This window comes from Patagioenas fasciata, chromosome 3, assembly GCF_037038585.1.
Source record: "Patagioenas fasciata isolate bPatFas1 chromosome 3, bPatFas1.hap1, whole genome shotgun sequence".
Taxonomy (NCBI): Eukaryota; Metazoa; Chordata; class Aves; order Columbiformes; family Columbidae; genus Patagioenas; species Patagioenas fasciata.
In genome coordinates, this window is record NC_092522.1 from 124,658,921 (window position 1) to 124,683,387 (window position 24,467).

At 59.1% G+C, this 24,467-nt stretch overlaps 2 protein-coding genes across 12 annotated transcripts in view; one reads left to right on the top strand and one right to left on the bottom strand.

Moving 5' to 3' along the window:
- PTK2B (protein tyrosine kinase 2 beta) overlaps positions 1 to 13,645 on the top strand; it is a 41,014-nt gene extending 27,369 nt beyond the window's left edge. For 6 of the 11 annotated variants that reach the window (XM_065833289.2, XM_065833284.2, XM_065833288.2 and 3 more), the window contains exons 8-31: positions 3 to 143; positions 750 to 824; positions 915 to 1,016; positions 1,738 to 1,855; positions 2,219 to 2,258; positions 2,343 to 2,389; positions 3,584 to 3,637; positions 3,998 to 4,095; positions 4,186 to 4,270; positions 4,877 to 4,977; positions 5,062 to 5,177; positions 5,991 to 6,091; positions 6,216 to 6,305; positions 7,023 to 7,227; positions 7,624 to 7,732; positions 7,845 to 7,910; positions 9,199 to 9,324; positions 10,086 to 10,232; positions 10,909 to 10,944; positions 11,222 to 11,249; positions 11,581 to 11,636; positions 11,872 to 12,018; positions 13,123 to 13,203; positions 13,291 to 13,645. In XM_065833289.2, coding sequence (XP_065689361.1) covers positions 3 to 143; positions 750 to 824; positions 915 to 1,016; positions 1,738 to 1,855; positions 2,219 to 2,258; positions 2,343 to 2,389; positions 3,584 to 3,637; positions 3,998 to 4,095; positions 4,186 to 4,270; positions 4,877 to 4,977; positions 5,062 to 5,177; positions 5,991 to 6,091; positions 6,216 to 6,305; positions 7,023 to 7,227; positions 7,624 to 7,732; positions 7,845 to 7,910; positions 9,199 to 9,324; positions 10,086 to 10,232; positions 10,909 to 10,944; positions 11,222 to 11,249; positions 11,581 to 11,636; positions 11,872 to 12,018; positions 13,123 to 13,203; positions 13,291 to 13,506 — 2,385 coding nt within the window. In that variant the 3' untranslated portion in view covers positions 13,507 to 13,645. The remainder of the gene's footprint in view (positions 1 to 2; positions 144 to 749; positions 825 to 914; positions 1,017 to 1,737; positions 1,856 to 2,218; positions 2,259 to 2,342; positions 2,390 to 3,583; positions 3,638 to 3,997; positions 4,096 to 4,185; positions 4,271 to 4,876; positions 4,978 to 5,061; positions 5,178 to 5,990; positions 6,092 to 6,215; positions 6,306 to 7,022; positions 7,228 to 7,623; positions 7,733 to 7,844; positions 7,911 to 9,198; positions 9,325 to 10,085; positions 10,233 to 10,908; positions 10,945 to 11,221; positions 11,250 to 11,580; positions 11,637 to 11,871; positions 12,019 to 13,122; positions 13,204 to 13,290) is intronic. The other 5 variants (XM_065833285.2, XM_065833286.2, XM_065833287.2 and 2 more) reach the window with 5 other exon arrangements.
- On the bottom strand, positions 10,580 to 24,118 carry CHRNA2 (cholinergic receptor nicotinic alpha 2 subunit). Its single transcript, XM_065833291.2, has 7 exons — positions 21,434 to 24,118; positions 19,375 to 19,711; positions 18,170 to 18,324; positions 17,407 to 17,451; positions 17,106 to 17,215; positions 15,847 to 16,945; positions 10,580 to 15,344 (listed from the first exon to the last, which is right to left on the bottom strand). The coding sequence occupies exons 2-7, from the start codon at positions 19,460 to 19,462 to the stop codon at positions 15,219 to 15,221; spliced, it is 1,623 nt and encodes a 540-aa protein (XP_065689363.2). The 5' UTR covers positions 19,463 to 19,711; positions 21,434 to 24,118; the 3' UTR covers positions 10,580 to 15,218.
- Between the last annotated feature and the right edge of the window lie 349 nt (positions 24,119 to 24,467).

The window sequence follows — 24,467 nt, forward strand, 5'->3', positions numbered from 1 at the left end:
AGCCCAAGCAGTTCCGGAAGATGATCCAGCAGACGTTCCAGCAGTACGCGCTGCTGCGGGAGGAGGAGTGCATCCTCAAGTTCCTGCACACCCTCGCCACCTTCGCCAACATCGACCAGGAGAGCTACAGCTGCGAGCTCATCGTGCGTGCGGGCTGCGCTGGGGTGGGATGGGACGGGTTGAGATTGAATCAGAGAATCATTTTGGTTGGAAAAGCCCCTCAAGATCATCCAGTCCAACCATTCCCCCACCCCTGTCCCTGCCCCATGTCCTGAGAACCTCATGTCCGTCTGTCCAGCCCTCCAGGGATGGTGACTCCAGCCCTGCCCTGGGCAGCCTGTTCAATGCCCCACAGCCCTTTGGGGAAGAAATTGTTCCCAAATCCAACCTCAACCTCCCCTGGCGCAACTTGAGGCCGTTTCCTCTCGTGGGGCTGGGGTTGCAGTGGGGGGCTCCAGGGACCTTCCACATCTGGGGCGTCCAAACCTGGTGGGTGCAAACCAGCATCTGAAATTTGCTGAACCCCTTTTGGGGTGAGAAAGTGGCAAACCAGTAGTGCCAGGCACCACTTTTTGGGGACAGAAGGGAGAAAAGCACCCACTTGCTCGTACCATCCCCTCTCCAAACCATCCCCTCTCCAAGATGATTTTTCACAAAGTGTCTCCCACATTGCAGCAGGTTGCAGGGGGGTCTTGCTATTGGGGTACCCCCCACCCCAAATTTTCATCCTCCTCCTTCTGTCCCCCCAGCAAGGGTGGAACATCACCGTGGACCTGGTGATCGGCCCCAAGGGCATCCGGCAGATGACGAGCAAGGAAGCCAAGGTGTGCGGGGTTTTTGGGACGGGGAGTGGGGGGGTGGCTGCTCTGAAACTGGGGGTTCAAGCTGCCACTGGGGCTCTGACCTCTCCCCAGCCCACCTGCTTGGCCGAATTCAAGCACATCAAGTCCATCAAGTGCTCCAGCGTGGAGGAAGGTCGGGCTGTGCTGCAGCTGGGGCTCAGCGGCACCCCCCAGGTCAGGAGGCGTTTGGGGGGGTGCCCAGGGTGCTGGGGGGTGTGAGTGGGATGGGGGATCCCCCTGGTGCCGTGGGGTGGCATCGCATCCCTGGGGGTGAGGTGGGATGCGGTGGGTGGCTCAGTGACCTCATTCATGGGGATCAATATGGAAAGGGGCAGTGTCAGGAGGATGGAGCCAGGCTCTTCTGGGTGACAACCAGTGACAGGACAAGGGGCAATGGGTTCAAACTGGAACACAAGAGGTTCCACTTAAATTTGAGAAGAAACTTGTTGGGGGTGAGGGTGTCAGAGCCTGGCCCAGGCTGCCCAGGGAGGTTGTGGAGTCTCCTTCTCTGCAGACATTCAAACCCGCCTGGACCCCTTCCTGTGGAACCTCAGCTGGGTGTTCCTGCTCCATGGGGGGATTGCACTGGATGAGCTTTCCAGGGCCCTTCAACCCCTGGCATTCTGGGATTCTGTGATTTCCTCTGGGAGAACCCCCACCAAGGGGAGACTGGCCCCCAAAATAGGGCATGGGGGGTTTTCCCCCCACCCCAAGGGTCCAGCTGTGCCTGGGGGTGGTTTGGTACTGGTGTGTTGGCCTGGGAAGGATGATACTGGAGACACTGGATCCACTGCGGAGTCACCGAGTGACCCCGAGGTGGAGAAAACTGGGGGACTCACCCCATCACCCCCACCCCAGCTCTGGGCTCACCCCCCTTTCCCTGATGTCCCCCCAGTCCCTGGCGATCAAGACGGCGTCTCTGGCCGAGGCGGAGAACATGGCCGACCTCATCGACGGCTACTGCCGCCTGCAAGGGGGCTCGGACACCTCCCTCATCATCCTCCCCCGGAGAGGTGAGCGCCCCGGGGGCACCGATCCCCACCTGTGCCCCCCCGAGCCTTTCTCCACCTCCACAGCATCACCTGTGGCTTTGGTGTGAGCTCAGCTGAGACCCCCAAACTCATTGCATGTGTGGGTGAGGTTTTGGAGGGTCCCCAGTGCCCGTGATGCTGTGATGGGGGGGACTGACCCTGCTGGTCCCCACCTGTGCCCCCCCTGAGCTTTCTCCACCCGTGCATCACCCGTGGCTTTGGCCTGAGCAAAGCTCAGACCCCCAAACTCACCACACATGTGCTTGAGGTTTTGGGGGGGGTCCCAGCGCCCATCAGGATCGGGGGGGGGCACTGGGACGTGACTGTGTGCTGTCCCCTCTGCAGAGCGGGAGAAGAGGATCAGCCTGCCCCAGATCCCAGCCCCGTGAGTAGCCCTGACCCCGAATTTTTGGGGACTCCCAAATCCTGTCCCCCACCCCTCTCCCTAAGCCTCCACCTCCCCCGCCAGGCACCTGGTTGAGCGGCAGTCCCTGTTGTCCGACAGCGCCAGCATGGGTGAGTTGTTTGGCTCTTTTCCTTTCCCACCCCATGGGGGGACAAGGGGGCTGCAGGACACCCCTGCCCCAGGATCTGGGCGGGTTCCATGGAGCTGGATCCCCCCAGCCCTTTGTCTGGGGGGTTGAGATGCAGCAGAACAGCCTTGGGAAGGGTTGGGTTGGCCATGGGAGATGCTGCAGGCTGGGGATGCTGCAAGAAACCCCCTGCCCAGATCCCTGCCAGCATCCCAGCATCCCTGCCTGCATCCCAGCATCCCTGCCTGCATCCCAGCATCCCTGCCCACATCCCAGCATCCCTGCCTGCATCCCTGCGTGCATCCCTGCCTGCATCCCAGCATCCCTGCCCACATCCCAGCATCCCTGCCTGCATCCCTGCGTGCATCCCTGCCTGCATCCCAGCATCCCTGCCCACATCCCAGCATCCCTGCCTGCATCCCTGCCTGCATCCCTGCCAGCATCCCAGCATCCCTGCCAGCATCCCAGCATCCCTGCCTGCATCCCTGCGTGCATCCCTGCCTGCATCCCAGCATCCCTGCCTGCATCCCAGCATCCCTGCCCGCATCCCTGCCTGCATCCCTGCCTGCATCCCAGCATCCCTGCCCACATCCCAGCATCCCTGCCCGCATCCCTGCCCGCATCCCAGCATCCCTGCCCGCATCCCTACCTACATCCCAGCATCCTTGCCTGCATCCCAGCATCCCTGCCCGCATCCCTGCCTGCATCCCAGCATCCCTGCCCGCATCCCTGCCTGCATCCCTGCCTGCATCCCAGCATCCCTGCCCGCATCCCTGCCTGCATCCCGGCCAGCATCCCAGTGTCCCTGCCTGCATCCCTGCCTGCATCCTTCCCTGCATCCCTGCCCACATCCCAGCATCCCTGCCTGCATCCCTGCATCCCTGCCCTCATCCCTGCCCTCATCCCTGCCTGCATCCCAGCATCCCTGCCAACATCCCAGCATCCCTGCCTGCATCCCTGCCTGCATCCCAGCATCCCTGCCTGCATCCCTGCCTGCATCCCTGCCTGCATCCCAGCATCCCTGCCTGCATCCCTGCCTGCATCCCTGCCTGCATCCCAGCATCCCTGCCTGCATCCTTGCATCCCTGCCTGCATCCCTGCATCCCTACCCGCATCCATGCCTGCATCCCAGCACCTCTGCCCACATCCCTGCCTGCAACCTCCTTTTTTCCCCCAGACTCCGATATTTACGCTGAAATCCCCGATGAATCTTCACGACCGAGGTCTGGAGGTAGGTGCCACCACCCCAACCAAGCTCTACCACCTCCTCCTGCCCACCCCCATTCTCCACACCATCCCCCCAAAACTGAGGACAAGGTTTTGCCTTCACTCCCCCCCCCCCAGAAAAAAACCCAAAACAGGGCTGAATGAGCTGGGATCACCCCACATGCCATGGGGCAAGACCTAGGGGGTCCTTGCTGGTGGGTGATGGAGAGGGTTGGTACTATCAGCATCTCCCACATAGTATGAGGCGCTCTGCCCATGGCATGGGCAGGGGTGCAGGCAGCTTTCCACATGCTGGCACTGCCACTCTGTCCCCTTGTCCCCCTGTCCCCTTGTCCCCTGTCCCCTTGTCCCCCTGTCCATGAAGCCCAGCACTATGGCATCTCCCGGGAGGACGTCACGTTGGGCAGGATCCTTGGAGAAGGTTTCTTTGGAGAGGTCTATGAGGGGATCTACACCACCCCGGTGAGTGTCGTGTCCCCCCTGCCCTGCCCCTGCCCGCTCCGTGGCCGGGGGGCCGGGTACAGCGCCCCCCACCCCTTCTTCACCTGGCAGAAAGGGGAGCGGGTCAACGTGGCCGTGAAGACCTGCAAGAAGGACTGCAGCCCCGAGAACAGGGACAAGTTCCTGAGCGAAGCGGGTATGTCGGGGGTGCTGCTGCCCTTTGCGGGATCCTGCTGGCCTTTGCGGGGGGCATGGAGCCTGGACAGATGTGGGGGAGCAGATGGTGTTTGCAGCATTGCAATGGTGGGATGTTAGAGACCGTATGGAGATGGGATGGATCCCTTCTTTATCCCTTCTCCATCCCTTTTCCATCCCTTCTCCATCCCTTCTCCATCCCTTTTCCATCCCTTCTCCATCCCTTCTCCATCCCTTCTCCATCCCTTCTTCATCCCTTCTCCATCCCACCCTGGCATCTCCTGGTCCCTGCTTGGGGACAAGTTGCCATTGCAAAGCGGGACAGGGTGGGAGGAGCCCGGTGACTTGGCCTTTCTCCAAAATACCTGATTTATGGAAGGGATGGCTATGAGGGAGGAAGAAAAGCTGCAGAATCCACGTGTAGGAGCAGATGGGCACCACCTGGATGGAAATCCCTGGGGAGATGGAGCCACATCCCGTTTAGGGACATTAGTTCCTTCTGCTCCATCTCTGGCTCCATGGCAGGGACGTGTCCCCCCACCCCAGGACAGGGCTCCTGGAGGGGGGTCCCCCCCATTGCAGGGGGTCTGACCTGGTGTCCCTGCAGTGCTGATGAAGAAGCTGGACCACCCCCACATTGTGAAGCTCATTGGCATCGCGGAGGAAGAGCCCACCTGGATCATCATGGAGCTCTATCCCTATGGAGAGGTGAGTGGGGGTCCCACCTGTCCCCCTGTCTCCCCCTGCTCTGTCCCCCTGCGTCTCTGAGCCCCCTCGTTTGTCCCTTTGCAGCTGGGCCAGTACCTGGAGCAGAACAAGCCCTGTCTGGCCGTGCCCACGCTCATTCTCTACGCCCTGCAGATCAGCAAAGCCTTGGCCTACCTGGAGGCCATCAACTGCGTGCACAGGTGGGACAGGAGGGACAAGGAGCCACGCAGGGTGGCAGGAGAGGCAGGGGACAGCAGGCACTGTGTGGGGACAGCCTGGGGGGGAGCAGGAGCGGGCAGAGGTTGGCAGCATCATTTGCTGTAGACCCTTCTTGTCTGGGTGTGAGCTCTCCTTCTCCATCCCTTCTCCATCCCTTCTCCATCCCTCTTCCATCCTTCTTCCATCCCTTCTCCATCCTTCTTCCATCCCTCCTCTATCCCTCCTCTTCCATTCCTCCTCCTCCATCCCTCCTCCTCCATCCTTCTTCCATCTCTTCTCCATCCCTCCTCCATCCCTCCTCCATCCCTCCTCCATCCCTTCTCCATCCCTCCTCCATCCCTCTTCCATCCCTTCTCCATCCCTCTTCCATCCCTTCTCCATCCCTCCTCCATCCCTCCTCCATCCTTCTTCCATCCCTTCTCCATCCCTTCTCCATCCCTCCTCCATCCCTCCTCCATCCCTTCTCCATCCCTCCTCCATCCCTCTTCCATCCCTTCTCCATCCCTCCTCCATCCTTCTTCCATCCCTTCTCCATCCCTTCTCCATCCCTCCTCCATCCCACCTCCTCCATCCCTCCTCTATCCCTCCTCTTCCATTCCTCCTCCTCCATCCTTCTTCCATCCCTTCTCCATCCCTTCTCCATCCCTCCTCCATCCCTCTTCCATCCCTTTTCCATCTCTTCTCCATCCCTTTTCCATCTCTTCTCCATCCCTCCTCCATCATCCCTTCTCCTCTGTCCCTCCTCCATCTCTGCTCCATCCCTCCTCCCCAGCCAAGGCTCTCTCTCCTTGCAGGGACATTGCCGTCAGGAACATCTTGGTGGCCTCCCCGGAGTGTGTGAAGCTGGGTGACTTTGGGCTCTCCAGGTACATCGAGGATGAGGAGTATTATAAAGGTAAGAGCTGCATGATGGGGCTGGGGCTCTGTGAGAGTGGAGACCATGGTGAGACCTCGCTGCCTGCACTGGGGCTGATCGGTCCCCACCTGTGACCATGACCACCCTCTGTCTTTCCCTCCAGCATCCGTCACCCGTCTCCCCATCAAGTGGATGTCACCCGAGTCCATCAACTTCCGCCGCTTCACGACAGCCAGTGATGTCTGGATGTTTGGTACGTGGTCGGATGGAGATGGAGCGATGTCCTGGGTATTGTCCACCCCCCCGGGGCATTGTCTCAATGCCCAGGGACAAATCCTGCTTCAGAACAGTGGGGTTGTCCCAACCTTGACCTTGGGGAAGGGGCCCCTTGGGCAGAGCTTCTTGCAACTCAAACATCAGTAGGTGCTTCCTCCAGTGAGTTCAAGATAGTTGGAGGGCTGAGTTAAACTCTGCTCCCTGCAAATATCCACCCCCATGCCCATCAGCCCATCCCCACAGCCTCTGGAGCTCAGCTGTCTGTCTGTCTGTCCCTAACAGCCCTATGACCAACAGTGACCAGGAGCAGGCAGCCCTTTCTTCTGCATTTTCCACCCCAGGAGCAGAAAGGCTGATCAGTCAATTGAGGTTGAGGTTGGGTCTGGGGAACAATTTCTTCCCCAAAGGGCTGTGGGGCATTGGAACAGGCTGCCCAGGGCAGTGCTGGAGTCACCATCCCTGGAGGGTTGGACAGACGGACATGAAGTTCTCAGGGACATGGGGCAGTGTTATGGTTGGGTTATGGTTGGACTCAATGATCTTGAAGGTCTTTTCCAACCAAAACCATTGTGATTCTATGACTCAATGTCACACAACAAAGCATGGCAATGTCACCGCATCCCCAAAAACCCAAGCAGAGGGGCTGTTGCCCCAGGTTTCACATCACTTGAGGTTGCTCCTGTTGCTCCCCCAGCCGTGTGCATGTGGGAGATCCTGAGCTACGGCAAGCAGCCCTTCTTCTGGCTGGAGAACAAGGACGTCATCGGGGTGCTGGAGAGGGGCGACCGCCTGCCCAAGCCCGACCTCTGCCCGCCCGTCCTCTACACCCTCATGACGCGCTGCTGGGACTACGACCCCAGCGAAAGGCCCAAGTTCAAGGACTTGGTTTGCAGCTTGAGGTGAGTGGGGACGTGGGGGAACTGATGAGGAAGAAATTGTGCTGAGAGCCTGACCCAGGTTGGCCAGAGAGGTGGTGGATGAACCATCCCTGGAGACATCCCAGGCCAGGCTGGACGGGGCTCTGAGCAACCTGAGCTGGTGAAGATGTCCCTGCTCATGGCAGGGGTTGGAGCAGACAGCCTTTGATGGTCCCTTCTCACCCAAACCATCCTGTGATTCAGTGGTGGTGCTGGTGCGGCTGGCCAGGACCACACTCTGTCCTCCTGCTCCTTTCCCTTCGCTCTTCCCATCCCTCCTCCCTCCTTCACCTTTTCCACGGCCCATCCACGCTTTGGGGTATGGCAGATGTGCCAACGCTCCCTCCTGGGACTGTCACCCTCCCTGTCCCCCCGCAGTGACATCTACCTGATGGAGAAGGAACTGGCCAAGGAGCAGGAGAGGAACAACCGCCACCGGCCTCCCAAAATCATGGAGCCATCTTCCTACCAGGAGCCTCCTCCCAAGGTGAGGAGAGGGCAGAGCCCATGGGGCTTCATCTCCCCACCTCGACCCACCCATGGGTGCTGCAGAAGTGGGACCTCCCCGATCTTGCACCCACCATGTGTTTCCCCCACAGCCCAGCAGACCCAGGTACAAACCACCACCCCAGAGCAACCTCCTGGCTCCCAAGCTGCAGTTCCAGGTAAGGTTGGACATCTGGAGCATCTCATGGGGATCTGAGCAATTGGATCAGTGCCGGAAAGCCCTGCCTGGAGCTCGAGCCCTTGGGGGCTCATGGTTTTTGGGGCTCCAGGGTGTCCCACACCACCACCAAGTGCTTCTTGACGCCTTGCAAGCAGGACCCCGTGCTGCTCAGGGCTCAGCCCTGCTCACCTGTGTGTTGTCCGTCCCTCTGAGCTGGCAGAGGCGTTTGCCCCAGGGAAGGGCAGGTTGCACCCCAGGCACCGGCCGGTTTGCAGGCACAGCTGGGAGGAGAGGAGGTTTTGCTACTTCTGGTGGTACCAGGGCTGAGTTTGGGTGTGCTCTGCAAGGGCTGGTGCTGGTCCCTGCAGCATCATCAGGGTGAATCAAGGTGGACAACAGGGTGACCGTGAGCCAACAATGTGCCCTGTGGCCAAGAGGCCAGCGGTACCTGGGGTGCATGAGGAAGAGTGTGAGCAGCAGGTCAGGGAGGTTGTTCCTCCCCCTCTGCTCTGCCCTGGGGAGGCCCCATCTGCAGTTGTGGGTCCAGTTCTGGGCTCCCCAGTTGAAGAAGGACAAGGAATTACTGGAGGGAGTCCAGGGAGGGACACAAAGATGCTGAGGGGTCTGGAGCATCTTTGTGATGAGGAGACTGAGAGAGCTGGGGCTGTTGAGCTGGAGAAGAGAAGCTGAGAGGGATGTGATCAATGGGATCAATATCTCAGGGTGGGTGTCAGAGGATGGACCAGACTCTGTTCAGTGGTGCCCAATGCCAGGGTGAGGGGCAACGGGCACAGACTGAAACACAGGAGGCTCCATGTGAACATGAGCAGAAACTTCTTTGCTGGGAGGTGCCAGAGCCTGGCCCAGGCTGCCCAGAGCGGGTGTGGAGTCTCCTTCTCTGAGACATTCAAACCCGCCTGGACCCACCTGTGTGATCTGCTCTGGTGACCCTGTGTGAGCAGCTGGGTTGGACTGGATGATCCCCAGAGGTCCCTTCAACCCCAGCCAGCCTGGGGTGCTGTGAAACCCTCAAGAGCGACTATTTTGGGTGCCCTTTTGGGGCCGGGCAGGGTCCAGGCAGCAGCGCTGGAGGTCTCAAGCCCATATGGGCTCAGAGTGAAGAGCCAAGCAGGAGGAAGGTCCCGATCCTGCTGCACAGATGAGAGCAGAGGCTCCTGGTGCAAAAGCCGCTATTCCCTGCATTGTCTGCTCTGTTTGTCCGTCTGTCTGCACTAACTCCCCGTCGCCTTGTTTTGTGCCTGCGCCGCCCCGCTGCCCCCCCACAGGTCCCCGAGGGTCTGTGTGCCAGCTCGCCCACCCTCACCAGCCCTGTCGAGTACCAGTCGCCGGCCACCTCCCTGCACACCCCACCGCTCAACCGCCACAACGTCCTCAAGCGCCACAGCATGAGGGTAAGAGGGGGATGCCCAAATCCTGCAGCATCCGGAGGACGTCCCGGCCCCGTGTGGTGACACCGTGGGGACATTGGGGACGTGGCAGGAGGCGAGGGCCGGGCGGGAGGAGGGATGCTGGCTGCACCGCGCTCCGCTCTGCGCTGCTGTCTGCGCTGCTTTCAGCTCCGTGTCGCTGCCACCCCGGCTGCGGGAGGGACAAATCACATCACCCATGGGTGCTGTTTGCAGGATGAAGCCATCGAGCCCGTGAAGGGCTCTGGGGTGTCACTAGACCCCCCCGACACGCATGTTTGCACACACATCACCGTGAATGCATGTTGGTGGATGAGCATTGGCGCGGTGTCCCCAAAAATGACAGGGGACAGGTGGCTGCTGTTCCTTGGAGCTTTGGGTCAGCTTCTCACTCTGGGTGGTGTCACTTGAAATGCCAGCGGTGGTTTGCAGCCTGGACTCGGTTACCTTAGCCCCAAAATCAGAGCTGGGTGGTGGGGCACATCCTGAGCCGCTCTGTCTGTGCCGGCACCACCGCGGAGCTGCTCCCCAGGCCCGTGGAAAGTTCCGGAATGTGGTGGTGGGAGATTTGGGGCCAACCAGTGGTTTCCTGTCCCTGCTGGAAACCAGAAGTGTTCCCCACATCCAGTTTGGGGGTGCATGGCTGTTGGGGTCCGGCGCATGGCTTGCATGCGCGGAGCGGGGCTCTGGCTCCCGGTGCCAAAACTGGGGGGTTCTCTGAGTCCTGAACCCAAATCACACACCAGGAGGAGGATTTCCTGCGTCCCAGCAGCAGGGAGGAGGCGCAGAAGCTTTGGGAGATGGAGCGGCTGAAGATGCAGCAGGTGCTGGACAAGCAGCAGAAGCAGATGGTGGAGGATTACCAGTGGCTGCGGCAGGAGGAGAAGTCCCTGGTGAGTGGCCTTGGGCCATCTCCAGCTCTTGCACCATCACCAAAGTGCTGGAAGAGCCACGAAAAACATTTATGTTGTTTTTCATGGCCGGAAAAGCCACTTTTCCTTGAGGGAACGGCTCCTCCGGTAGCCAAACCTCTTGCACCTCTTTATTTTTCGCATCTTTAAAAATCTCACGGAGCTGCTTGATTTCAAAATGAATATTCGGCAACTTGGGCCATTTTTAAATACATTCAGTCGTGTCTTAATGAGCTTTTATAAAGCTTTTTGAAATAAGGACTTGGAAATAGCTATCGTGTGACTAATGCATCAGCTTGTGGTGAGACAGGCTTGGAAGGAGATGGGAAATCTTTTATTCGATTGACTTTACGCAGCCAATAAAGCAAAGCCCAGCTCCCCCACCACCCAGGCTGCAAACAGCGCTTGGAATTCAGCTTTATTTTAATTCGGAGCAGCACTTTGAGGTTTCTGGTATCCCAGGAGCAGATTGGGGCGATGGGATGGGGTGGAGATGGGATGAAGATGCACATGAAGCCCCTTCCCCATACACATCCCCAGACCCTGCAGAGATTTGTTCCCGTGACATTTGTCACGAGTCCCCTCAGAAATCAGGAAAATCCCTTTTTCTTTTCCTTTATTTCCCTATTTTCCTCACAAAGCTTCTCCCCTTTTGCAGGACCCGATGGTGTTTATGAACAACAACCCTCCTCCGGTGAGTGGTGAAGCTGCTGGGTCCCGGTGTATTTGGGTGCAGTGGGTCCTTCTTTTGGGGGATGTCTGGAGATCCCCATTTGCTTTGGCATGGGGGGGTGATAAATACTTATATGCACGCCCCTCGCATGGGGAAGATTAATCAAAAAGCATTAATGGGGTGAAATTCTGGTGGTGCGGAGCTCCCCACCGCAGGAGGGGATGGTGATGCCCCTTCCCTCTCTGCTCCCTCCAGCCAGGATATTTTTCCTCTCATTTGCTGTTTTTTGCCCCCACAGCTGCTCCCGGAGAAGGAGACGGATTACAGTGAGTGCCCAGAGCTGCACGGGGTCGGGGGGCTGCCTTGGCACCCACTTTGGGGGTGCGAGCAGGGTGCCCTGCGCTGAGCTGCGAGGAGCTTCATGGGTTGGATCCCTTGCAGATTTGGGATCCTCCATGGAAGAAACCCCACATTGTGGTGGGGGGTCCCAGGCATGGGGTGTCCAGGGGGGTCTGACCGTGTGGGGAGGTGGCACAGCTGGTCGGTCAGGGTGTCCAGCTGCAGTGGGACATGGTGTAGGACATGTCATGGGTCTCAGGGGTCTTGCAGCTTGTCCAGGGGACCATCCGGAGTGACCCTCTTTCCTTTCCATTACTGACGGCATAGCGGAGTTCACGGGGCCCCCCCAGAAGCCACCAAGACTCGTGGTGCAGGTAAGACCTCTCTAGACAGAGCCACCATGGTCCTGGTTCTCTTTCTCCATCTCCACAGTCTCATTCCTCCACCTCCATCATCTGCAGGATGGGACTTTTCTGACTCCCCCAGGCCACCAGCATCAGAGTTGTGGGTGGGAGGTGGGTGGGTCTTGCCAGGGCTCCCCGTAGGTGTTGGTGTTTCCCTCCTTGCCCCCTCGGTCCCTATGATCACCGTTGCGTCCCCGTTCCCCAGCAGTCCATCCACCCGGCCCCCACGGCCAACCTGGACCGCACGGATGACACGGTGTACAGCAACGTCATGGACCTGGTGCGGGCCGTGCTGCAGCTGAAGAACGAGATCAGCCTCCTGCCCCCCGAGGGGTACATCCTGGTGGTGAAGGTAGGGTGGGCAGGGAGGGGGCAACGCCAGGGGGGTAATGAGGGAGCTGGAAATGAGTCTGCTGAGTGACTCCTGCCAAGCATCCTTCTCAGGGAGGTCTTGCACATGTAGGAGGGAGCATTCCCAACGTGTCCAGCTCCTCCACTGGGTACTTGAGTCAATGGTGAGAGCATTTCCAACATGTCCTGCTCCTCCATTGGGTCCTTGGGTCAATGGTGAGAGCATTTCCAACATGTCCTGCTCCTCCTTTGGGTCCTTGGGTCAATGGTGAGAGCATTTCCAACGTGTCCTGCTCCTCCACTGGGTACTTGGGTCAATGGTGAGAGCATTTCCAACATGTCCTGCTCCTCCATCGGGTCCTTGGGTCAATGATAGGAGAGTTTCCAACATGTCTTCTTCTTCCATCAAGTCCTGGGTCAATAATGGGAGAGTTTCCAACATGTCCTGCTCCTCCATTGGCTCCTTGGGTCAATGATGGGAGTTTCGAACATGTCCTAGACCTCCACTGGCTCCTTGGGTCAATAATGGGAGAGTTTCAAACATGTCCTAGACCTCCATTGGGTCCTTGGGTCAATGATAGGAGAGTTTCAAACATATCCTAGACCTCCATTGGCTCCTTGGGTCAATAATGGGAGAGTTTCAAACAAGTCCTAGACCTCCGTTGGGTCCTTGGGTCAATGATGGGAGAGTTTCAAACATGTCCTAGACCTCCGTTGGGTCCTTGGGTCAATGATGGGAGAGTTTCAAACACGTCCTAGACCTCCGTTGGGTCCTTGGGTCAATGATGGGAGAGTTTCAAACATGTCCTAGACCTCCGTTGGGTCCTTGGGTCAATGATGGGAGAGTTTCAAACACGTCCTAGACCTCCATTGCGTCCTTGGGTCAATGATGGGAGAGTTTCAAACACGTCCTAGACCTCCGTTGGGTCCTTGGGTCAATGATGGGAGAGTTTCCTACATGCCCTTCTCCTCTGTTGGGTCCTTGGGTCATGTGTCCCATCGTGCTCCTCTCCCAAACGGGATCCCTGACTCAGTAGCCCAGACTGTTCCCATGCCCCGGTTCCCCGTGCCATGGACCATGCCAACCCTGCCACTGTCCCCACAGAACGTGGGCCTGTCCCTGCGGAAGCTGATCGGCAGTGTCGACGAGATCCTGCCTGTCCTGCCCGCCAGCTCCCGCACCGAGGTAGGACCAGGGAGGAGGAAGAGGGGTCTGGTGTGGGGTTGGGTGCTGGTGACACCCGTGCCTTTAACCCCCACATCTCCCTATCAGATCGAGGGGACCCAGAAGCTGCTCAACAAGGACTTGGCCGACCTCATCAACAAGATGCGCCTGGCGCAGCAGAACGCCGTCACCTCGCTGAGCGAGGAGTGCAAGCGGCAGATGCTGACGGCCTCCCACACCTTGGCCGTGGACGCCAAGAACCTCCTGGATGCCGTGGACCAAGCCAAGGTCCAGGCCAACCTGGTGAAGCTGTGCTTGGAGTGAGGGAAGGAAAGGGGTGGAGAACAAGAGGAGGAAAGGGACCACCACGCGTGGGTCGGTGGAGATGGAGGAGGGCGTTGCGGAGGAGCTGGCTTTTGTGTGTCCCCCGTGGCCTCGCCGTCCTGCTCTCCCTGTCCCCCGTTCCTCCCGCAGCCGCTCGTGTCTTTATCATCGTCTCGTCGCTCTTCTGAAGGAGGGAGGCATCTGGTGACTCCTCCCCACAAAGGACTAGGGGGGACCTGGCCGTCCCCACAGGCAGCTGAAGATCCCTCTGGCTCGGCGGCTCCCTGGCTGCCAGCAGGTCCGTGTGTCCGTCCGAGGACAGACGACCGCGGGCGGCATGTCGTGATGGGGACCTGGACCCCGAGCCGGGGTCACAGCGTCTGGGGGAGCTGGCATCCCAGGGGACTTCACGGGGGTCCCCAAGGGCCATGAGAATGGTGCCTGGAGGGACCATTTGCATTTCCTTGTACATAGTATAGAAGAATTTATTTAATGATGGGAGGTGGGTCCGGCGCGGGTGGCTGGTGCCCGTCCCCAGGCCCGCAGGGCACGGGGAGGGATGGGACACCGGGGACCGCAGCCTTCGGTGACACAAACCAGGAGAACGGTGCCTCTTCCAGCTGCATTTTCTCTCTGAGCTGCTCCGTGTTGAGCAATGGCAGCAGAACAAGTCTCTGTTCGGTTTGTGCTTTTTGAGTTGGAAACCGTCCGGTTCGGGCTTTTTCCCCAGCATCTTCCCACAGCGCTGTCATTCCGGCTGAGATAAACCATGCGCAAAGTCCTGTTGTGCCCGTGCTTGCCTGTCACCTCCCCTGGCACAACCTGAGGCCATTTCCTCTGCTCCTGGCGCTTGTTCCTGGGGAGCAGAGCCCGACCCCCCTGGCTCCAAGCTCCTTTCAGGCAGTTCAGAGATCAGAAGGTCTCCCCTCAGCTCCTGTTCTCCAGCTGAACCCCCCAGGTCCCTCAGCCGCTCCCATCACACTTGTGCTCCAGCCCCTCACCAGCTCCATTCCCTTCTCTCCACTCGCTCTGGCACCTCAAGGCCTTTCTTGGTGTGAGGGACCCAGAACTGTTCCTGTCTCCTGCTGCCCTGATCTCTGGTTGGAGATGGTGTGGAAACAACCTCTCATGCCGGTGGGTTGCAGAGGGTCCTATGTTTGGTCTGGGCTTTGCAGAGCAGAGACCCCTGAACTGTGCAGCCGAGCAGGGACCACCAGCTCACGACCTTCTGCATGGACCATCCAAAGCCATTATCACCTGCCCCATGTCATGCTCAACCGTGCCAGCACGTGGTCCTGAGCACCCTGCGGTCAGGATGCATCCTAAAGCATCTGTGAGGTTGCCCAGCACGTTGGACACATGGCTCTTGGGTTTTGAGTGGGACTTAGAGCAGCTGGAGGAAGCAGAAACCTCTCCTAGATGCCTCCAGGCTTTGCTCAGGCAATGGGGAAGCTGTCCCGTGCCTTCCTCAATGCTAGGAGACCTGGGAGCACCCCGGGCAGGATGGCAAGGAGCTGTCCCTCCGCACCATCCCCAGGTCACCCCTCGCACAGCCCTTGCTTCACCCTGCATTTCGCACCCAAGGGTCCTCCATGGTTGGAACTGGGTTCTCCTGGGGAGAGGTGAGGTTCGCCTGGACGTGGGTTCCACCGTGCCCGCTCCCCGGGAGGAGGGACCCTGCACTGCCCACCGTCCCCTCCACAGCCTGGTCCCTAGATCATCCCCGCCAGGTAGGGCGGGAGGAACAGCCCCACGGTGCCCAGCAGGCAGACGATGATGAACATCCAGAGGAAGATGCGGTCGATCACCATGGCCACGTACTTCCAGTCCTCCTTCACCTGCCGAGCAGAGAGGAGCTGTGAGCCTGGACACAGGATGTGGCCCCATCATTTGGGAGGACCCTCTGGTGTTAGGAGACCACCCAGGGCTCCTCAACGTGAGGACATACCTTGGGAGAGCCCCGGAGAAGCAGGGCTGGGGATGGACCTCTCTGGGGAGGCTGCTTGGGGCACAGCAAATCCCACCCAGGTTTTCTGAAACCACCTGGCTAAAAATAGAGGTGCAGCCCCTCAACCAGGTCCCAGCACAGCAGGATGGGCCATCTCTGCTCTCCAGGGACAGCAGAAGGACCTCCAGTGTTCCCGCAGCTGGAGGAACCTTCAACCGGCCCCATGGACCAGGCATCTCATTGATCTTCTCCCCAGCATTGGGTCCTCAGCAGCCAGGGAACCCACCAGGGGTCCCAGCACAAAGCCCCCAGGGAGGTCCCAGTGGTGGGAGGCAGCACCCAGGGTGAGGGACCCCCCATCACCCCCCCCAGCCCTTGGGGTGCCCACTCACCGAGAAGTCAGCGTCCTCAGCTCGCAGGTGGTCCGCGATGTACTGAACCCCTTCCAGGGCCTTCAGGATGCTGGGGGACAGCACCAGCCCCTTCTCCGCACCCACCGCCTCCTCTTCCTCCCTCTTGGGGGGCACCCGGGGGGCTGAGCCCCCCGACACCTTCCCGGCTTGGCGTCTGCAGCCATAGCGGCACTGGGTGCTCTGGCCATGGGACCCCGCCTGGGACATGCGGCTGGGGTACGTCTTCTCCTCTTCCTCCTCCTCCTCCTCTTCTTCTTCCTCCTCCTCTTCCTCCCATTTATCATCCACATCGGTCTCCAGCCAGCACCGGGAGGTGCTGAGCCTGGTCCCCGGGAGGTCGTACTGCCCCGCGGTCCCCTCGGGGGGTGGCAGCGCCGGGGGCCGCTTCATGAAGAGCCAGCGAGGGATGAAGTCGAGGAAGAAGCTACGGACCCAGCGGGGCATCGTGTGGGTGCTGGGGGAGCGGTGGTGGACGTTGAGGACGAACACGGTGATGATGATGGAGAGCGTGACGAAGATCATGGTGAACAGGAGGTACTCGCCAATGAGAGGGATGACCAGCGAGGTGGAGGGGATGATCTCCGTGATGAGCAGCAGGAAGACGGTGAGGGACAGCAGGACGGAGATGCAGAGGGTGATCTTCTCCCCACAGTCGGAGGGCAGGTAGAAGACCAGCACGGTCAGGCAGGAGATGAGCAGGCAGGGTATGATGAGGTTGATGGTGTAGAAGAGCGGGAGGCGACGGATGACGAAGCGGAAGGTGATGTCGGGGTAGATCTCGGTGCAGCAGTCATACTTCTTGGAGTTATAGGTGCCAATGGCATTTATGATGGCCCACTCACCGCTCTCCCAGTAATCCTTGAGGTCCACATGGTGGTCCATGTTCTCCAGGTCAATCTTGGCCTTGTCGTATGTCCAGGAGCCGAACTTCATCTTGCAGTTCTGCTGGTCGAAGGGGAAGAAGGTGACGTCGATGCTGCACGAGCTCTTGTAGATGGCGGGTGGCACCCATTTCACCTTGCCGTTGGAGAAGAGGTGGGCCTTCGTCATGTGGGTCACGGCGAATTCCCCGTCGGCACTGCGGGGTGGAGAGGTGTGAAGATCGGAGGAGGATGAAGGGATGGGATGGGACGGGACGGGACGGGATGGGATGGGATGGGATGGGATGGGATGGGATGGGATGCGGCGGGATGGAGTAGCAGGCCCTAGGGGCGCCCCATCTCGGCAGCATCACTCACTTGTTGTAGAGCACAATGTCGGGGATCCAGATCATCTCAGAGGGCACTCGGATGGAGGTGACGTTGTCAAATTCCGCGGGGTCCCAGCGCAACTTGTAGTCGCTCCACTCCTGGAGGGAGACATGGAGGGGAAGGCACCAAGTCACCTTGGGTATGATGGGACAGAGCTGCCCGATGCCTCCTCCTCTGGCAGCAACCCCCAGAGGAACAGCAACATGGAGATGCCACCCAGGGGGACTTGGTCCTAAAGGCTGTCCCCTCCTTGACATGGTCTCGTCCCAGAGAGGGACCGGGCTCCTACCTGCTTCAGCCAGACGTTCGTGGTCATCATCTGGTTCTTCTCATCCTGCGGTGGGAAAGAGGGAGAGGTGAGGGGAGATGAGGAGAGGGCTTGTCCCATCACCGCATCTTCCCCCAAATCACTGCTTTCACTTTCTGCCCTCCGCATCTGGGGTTCAGCTCCTGGAAGCAAGCGGTACAAGTCCAAGGAGAGACTACATTTCTCTGAGAAATCTTCTCACTAGATGGCAGCAAGAAATAGCAAATTGCAGCGTGAAGCTCGGAGCTGCTCTGATGGACAGACAAATGTACAGTCCCGTGGAGAGGTGGGCGGAAGGATGGACAGATGCATGGGTAGGCAGGTTGATAGGTGGACAGATGGTTAGGTAGATGGGTGGATAGATGGACAGGTAGATAGATGGACGGGTAGATGGGTGGATGGATGGGTATGCATGGGAGGAATGAGGGATGGATGGATGGACAGAAAAGCCCAGATGTGCCCCAGGGCAGGTAGACGGTGGGTAAAGACATGGCAGGGATGAAGAACCGCAGTTTTCCTCGATGTTCTCCTGCATCAAGGGAGGGTTTGGGATGAAGAGGAGGGATGCAGACCCCGCTGCTCGTTGGAGCTCTGAGGGAGGCAGGGTGGGTGGTTTGTCACCCGATGGAGGTGGCCAAGAGGTTGCTGGTGCCCAAACCCAACCTCCCACCAGGGTCCCCAGCCCCTGGTCTCACAGACCAGTAGGACCAACTGGGAGAAGTCAGGTGCCACAAGGGCTACTCACCACATCGATCAGCTGTGCGATGGAGAGCCCGAACTTCACAATGACCACATCGGATGTGTTGGGCACCGGCCGCGACCAGCGGTTGTAGCCGGTGAAGAGATGCTTGAAGAGGCGCTCCTCGGCGCGGCTGCCCGGCTGGTCCTGCAGGCAGGAGACTGCGGGGACGTGGGGATGGACCCCACTGAATTGGGGTGCCCAAACCACGCTGAACCCCACCCTAGGATGGGGAAAGGGGAATTTCCCTCTTCAAAGCTGCCCCAAGGGCCGAGGGAGGTGCAAGTTCAACCTTGCAGCATCAACTCAGAAAATCCCCCTCTTGGGTGGCTGAGGTCCCTCTCCCCATCCCCTCCAGCTGCTCTTACTGGTGCTAACGGGTTTGGCTTTGCAAAGTGAGGGATGATCCAGTCCTTGGGGCGGCTGCAGCCCACCCAGAGTCCTCCCTTAGGGCTGGGAAGGAGCTCAACGCTTTTACTCTGCCTAGAAATTGTTGGTGTTGGTGTTGGTGTTGGATGCCGTCAGCTTGCGGCGCATCGCTCGCCCGTCCTCACTCACTGCAGAGCCCCATAAATTTCCACCAGCAAGTCCGAGGATGCTGAAGGAGGAAGGGATGGAGCCGGGGAGGGCTTTGCACGGCGAAGCGTGACCAAAGGGACGTTGAATGGGTGGCTCTGCCCTGCAGAAGGACGGGTGCATGGCCCCACGGCATAGCAAGGCTTGTTGAACTTCGGCCAGGGATGATGTGCTGAGCACCATCGAAGGTTTCAGAGGTTTTGGGGAGGGCTGGTCCCAAGCGGAGGGACAAACAAGATGCTCAGCTCCTTGGCAATCTTGCCTTGGCAGGGGGTGGGAGTAAAATCCATTTTTTTCCCATTCCTACAACATTTTAGCTTGTGCAGGCTGGATGTGGGGTCCCAGAGCTGGATCCCCTGGAGCAGACTGTCCCCCCCAAGTGTCTAGGTGGTATTGAGCTGCCCTGCAAAGACACGAACCCCAGCCTCACAGGGTGTGTGGTGCAGGACTGGGGGTGCTGGGAGACTGCATGGGGGTAAACTGGGAGAGAACTGGTTTTCCATGCACATGCGCCCCTCAGCTTCCCTTCTCCTCTCTTCTCCCCATATTTTTTCCCAGTGGGTGACACCCATGGGAAGGCAGGGCCCAAGGGAAGGAAATTTGGGTACCCCATGGAAAGCCAGAGTTGTCCTTACCTGCCTGGAAGGTGACAAAGCACCACGTGACGAGGGGGACGATGCCATGGGACAGGCGCCACATCCTCCCGGTACCAGTGTCCCCCATGGATCCCCCCGAGGAGGGACTGGGGGAGCGACGAGCTCAGGTGGTGGTGTGGGAGGAGGCTCAGCAGGGAAAGCCAGCACAGGGGACCTGTGACAGGGTGTCCTGTGCGTCCCCACCGTCAGCGAGCACTGCAGGAGCCATGGGTGGAGCTGGACATGGGCTGGGAGAACCTCAGGAGGGACACAGCCGGTCCAGGGTGGGTGTGTGGTCCAGGATGCTCTGCCAAGTCACCTGCCCCACATTTCATCCCTGGAAGGACAGCAGAGAGTGGCACTGTCACCGTGGTGCCACCTCAACACTGTGGTCCCCTCAAAGCCAGTGCCTGGAGCTCATCTGAACTGCCACCATGACAGGGTCAAGGGAAAATGTCCCCAAAGCATCTTGTCCCTATTTCTGGTTCCCAGGTGATCTAGTAGCAGAGATGGAGCCCAGTGATGCAAACCTTACTGGGGTGACCAGAAACTAACTGGTTTCAACCATCCTTCTGCCCTCCCTGACTCCAAGCTGCTTCATGCACCACGGGCGAAGGAGGGAGAAACACCTCAGCTGCTCCAAGAGCTGAGACCGAGCCCCAGATCGGCTCCTGGGGCTGGTTTCTCCAGGAACACTCACTTCTGAGAAGAGGGATCACCCTTTTACCATCCACCATCAACCACCCATCCATCCACCCATCCATCCACCCACCCATCCACCCATCCATCCATCCATCCATCCATCCATCCACCCATCCATCCATCCATCCATCCATTCATGCATCCATCCATCCATCCACCCATCCATTCATCCATCCATCCATCCATCCATCCATCCACCTATCCATCCATCCATCCATCCATCCATCCATCCATCCACCCACCCATCCATTCATCCATCCATTCATCCATCCATCCATCCATCCATCCATCCATCCATCCATCCATCCACCTACCGATCCATCCACCCTTCCTTCCTTCCTTCCTTCCTTCCTTCCTTCCTTCCTTCCTTCCTTCCTTCCATCCATCCATCCACCTATTCATCCATCCACCCACACATCTGTGCACCCATGCATCTGTACATTCATTAATCCATCCTTCCATGCATCTATCCATGGATGCGTTCGGTTCCCCTCCCAATAGGTTCAATCTTTGCAAGGGGACGAATCTCTGGCTCTGCCCAGGTCCCAAAATCTTCTCCTCTTTACAAAGCGACTCCTGCACACCTGACTGTGCCCCAGGACCCACCTCTCTCCCCTCTCCAGGAGGCAACTCCTTCCACCCCCAAGAGAAGGAGATTCCCAGGCCAGTGCCGATGTTGCTAAACAGGAAACTCCTTTGGCTTAAAATCCTCCCTGAGCCGGTAAACCCACAAAATCCTCCTGAACCCATCATCATCTTCTGCGCAGTTTTCAACTGATTAATGCATGGATGGTGGAGTGGGGCGCGAAACGGGAGGAGAAACACCGGCCACTGGAGGGGAGATTATGGACATTCCTGGCTGAGATATCTCAATACGCCCTGTACCTGCAGCCCTGCCTTGTCTCCCCGCATCCAAACTGTTTCCCTGTGCCCCATAGCACTGGTTTGCCACGTTGCCGACCCCCGGGAGGCACCTCCGTGCCTGCAGAAACGCTGCTGGCCGGTACCTGCCCACCACTTCGCTGGGGGATGCAGGAACCTGTCCCCCGAGGATGCGAAAGGCTGGACCGGAGGATGCTCGCGGCTGCGGCGAGCCCGGCAAAGCTCTCAGCATCCCGACGTGCAGCCAGGGAGCCAGCAACTATAAATATTGATTGGATTTTAAAGGTGGAGAGTGGGGGGATTTTCTTTTCTGGTTTTTGGTGAGAACTTGAGGCACAGCTGGAAAACTTCAGCTGCCTCCCTGTCACTCCCTGTCCGTCCTCAGCGCTCTGCAAACAGCTTTAACCACAGGTGTTTGCAGGGAAAAAGGACTTCTCTTCTTCCCACCCAGCCTGGACCAAACAAACCCCCTTACCTGCTGTGGGAAGAGCGAGGAGGGGTCCCCGAATTCCCGTTCCCTCCGCGATGCTGGGTTGGGCTGCTGTGCCACGCAGGGCTCCGGCGGGGACTGAGCTCCGGTGACGATGTCTCGGCTCTTACTCCAAGTGGTGGCGGTGACGACAGGGACAGGGGGAGGAGGGAGAGTCATGGCCAGGCAGGGAAGAGGGGGAGGATGAGGGGGAGGAAGGCTGCAGGGACACCAGCTCCCCTGGCCCTCCTCATCACCCCCATGCGCTGGCAGAGCATCCCCAGGGTGGGAAAGCGCTGGATGAGACAGGGATTTCTCAGTCGCTCCCAAGGCGCCGCTCAGCCGGGGGATTGGGAAGGGGGTGTTGGGCTTTGCGTGTGAGCACGGGGAGGGAGAGGGAGGGAGAACAGGAGAAAAAGTGCTGAGGAGTGCGGGAGCTGGAGCACAGAACGGGGTGGTGCAGGGGGGATCGCAGGGCACGGCATGGGGCATCGCAGTGTGTTGCATGAGGTGTTGCAAGGGCATTGCATGGGGGGTTGCAGGGTGTTGCACAGGGCATTGCACGGGTTATTGCACAGGGCATTGCATGGGGTTTGCATGGGGCATTGCACAGGGCATTACCTGGGGCATTGCACAGAGCATTGCACGGGGCATTGCATGGGGTTTGCATGGGGCATTGCACAGGGCATTGCACGGGGCATTGCAGGGGGTATTCCATGGGGTTTTGCATGGGGCATTGCATGGTGTTTTTCATGAGGTTTTGCATGGGGTATTGCACAGATTATTGCACAGGACACTGCAGGGGGTATTGCACAGGTTATTGCATGGGGCATTACACAGATCATTGCATGAGGGTTTGCATGGGGCATTGCATGGGCATTGCATGGGGTACTGCACAGATTATTGCATAGGGCATTGGAAGGAGCGCTGCATGAGGTTCCGCATGAGGTTTTGCGTGGGGTGTTGCACAGATTATCGCATGGGGCATTGCAGAGGGTATTGCACGGGGCGATGCAGGGAGCGTTGCAAGAGGTTTTGCATGGGGTGTTGCACAGATTATTGCACAGGGTAGTGTGTGGGGCATTGCTCAGGGTATCATATGGGGCATTGCAGGGGCATTGCAAAGGTCCAGGCTCTTGCACAGCTGGGGGGATGCAGGGGGCTGCTTGGCCCCATCCCCACCAGACCAGGTTTTCCCCACGTGTCCCCCACCCCAGGTTTGGTTCCAACCCACCCGTGGGCAGAGCAGCTCCGGTGAGCAGTGACATCCCCTGCTCCGCGTTACAACGGGGCGCAAGCTCTGGAGTTGTCTCAGCCCAAGTTCGCCACGCCAAACGCTGCCAGGGGGACGGTGGCAAAACTGGGGAAGCAAAGCCACGGCAACATCCAGCACCAACCCCCCATCCCATCTCAGGTGTCCCCATCCGAGGGGACAGGGACTGGGGTGGGGACAGGGCTACTTTGGGCAGCAGAGGTGGTTCTCCGACCACGAAAGGATGGGAAACCCAGAGCTCCGCGCTGCTTCCCGACCTCCCGGGTGAAGACCCAGAGCAGCCTCCCTCCTTCCTTCCTGCAAGGAAATGTAATGTGCGACCTTCCTGCAAACGAAGCCCAGGGCTGCAATTTCCAGCCCCGGGGGACCTGCCCGACAATTTGCTTCCCTTCCCCCGGGAGATTAATGAAAAGGCAGATCTGGTCATGGAGGGCACTGGAATTTGCTGCTCTCCCAGCTCCGCTGCCAGTCCCCCATCCTACCGGCACCCATGGGGCTGTTCCCACCATCCTTGGGATGCTGGCTACCTCCATAGGGAGGACCACGGAGATGACGTCCCACCATCTCACCACGGCAGGCGATGCCAAAGCCAGGCAGATATGGGCTTGTCCCCTCTCCAAGAACACGTCACCAATGTGAACATCACGCTGAGGTGATCCAGATGTCCCGTTGATGTCACGATTGCATCAGACCACTCCAGTTTTTAACCATCCGTGTCACGGGTGTATCAAACCACCATGGCAAACCTCCCTTGTCCCAGGAGAAAAACCCCGTCCTTGTGTCATGGTCCTCAGCCCATGGCCACATCCCAAGGCTGCTTGTGGAGTGTGTTGAGTGTGGGATTGATCCCCAAAACTGGGTGATGAGGAGCGGGGAAGATGGAGCGATGGATGCTGGAGGGATGGGGAGCAGATGGATATCGCACGGGCTGCTCCAGGAGATTGATCTGGGCCCACCAAAGGAGGGGAATTAGGGAGAAGGATGTGTCAGGTAAGACCACAGCAAATTAATCAGGAAAAAGAGACAAGCAACATTGATTTTTCTGGGGAGGGAAAAAAACAAGGAGCCGGCTGCTGGGACCGTGGATTGAAGGCTGGGGGGTGGTGGGAAACACTGTGGATGCTGGGGGTCTGTCCCCTTTGCTGGGTGGTGGGAAACACTGTGGATGCTGGGGGTCTGTCCCCTTCGCTGGGTGGTGGGAAACACTGTGGATGCTGGGGGTCTGTCCCCTTTGCTGGGCTCTGGATGGGGTGACAGTTTTGGAGGTGGAGGGGCAGTGTATTAACAACCTTGTCCCTCCTCCTTTTCCCTCGGAGCGCAGAGGGTGGGAAGGAAACAGAGATAATGCTGACGGGGCCGAGCGCAATGCATCTTTATTGCTGCAGAAGCGCTGCTGCCCGGGGCTGCTCCTGCCTCCCGCCCCGGGGCCGGGGCGCCCTGGGGGGCCCTGGCCATTCCCTCCAACCTCGTGGCTTGCCAACAAGAAGGGATTTGTTTGCTTCCAGCTGTTTTCCCACTGCCCAAACCTCAACGGGTTGAGAGTAGCGGAGGTGCCAGCTTCAGTTGAGTGCTGAGCGGTTCATCTCCATCCCCATCCCCTCCACCCTGCCCAGCCAGAGGCACCACATTCCAGAGCTCAGGGTCAAAAAGGAGCGAGGGGAGCAGAGGGGCTGGGACGGAGCCCCCGCAGAGGGTTTGCCCAGGGAGGGGGCTGGGGACACGTGGTGGCAGCGGGCTCAGCTGTGTGACACGTGCGATGGCGTCGTG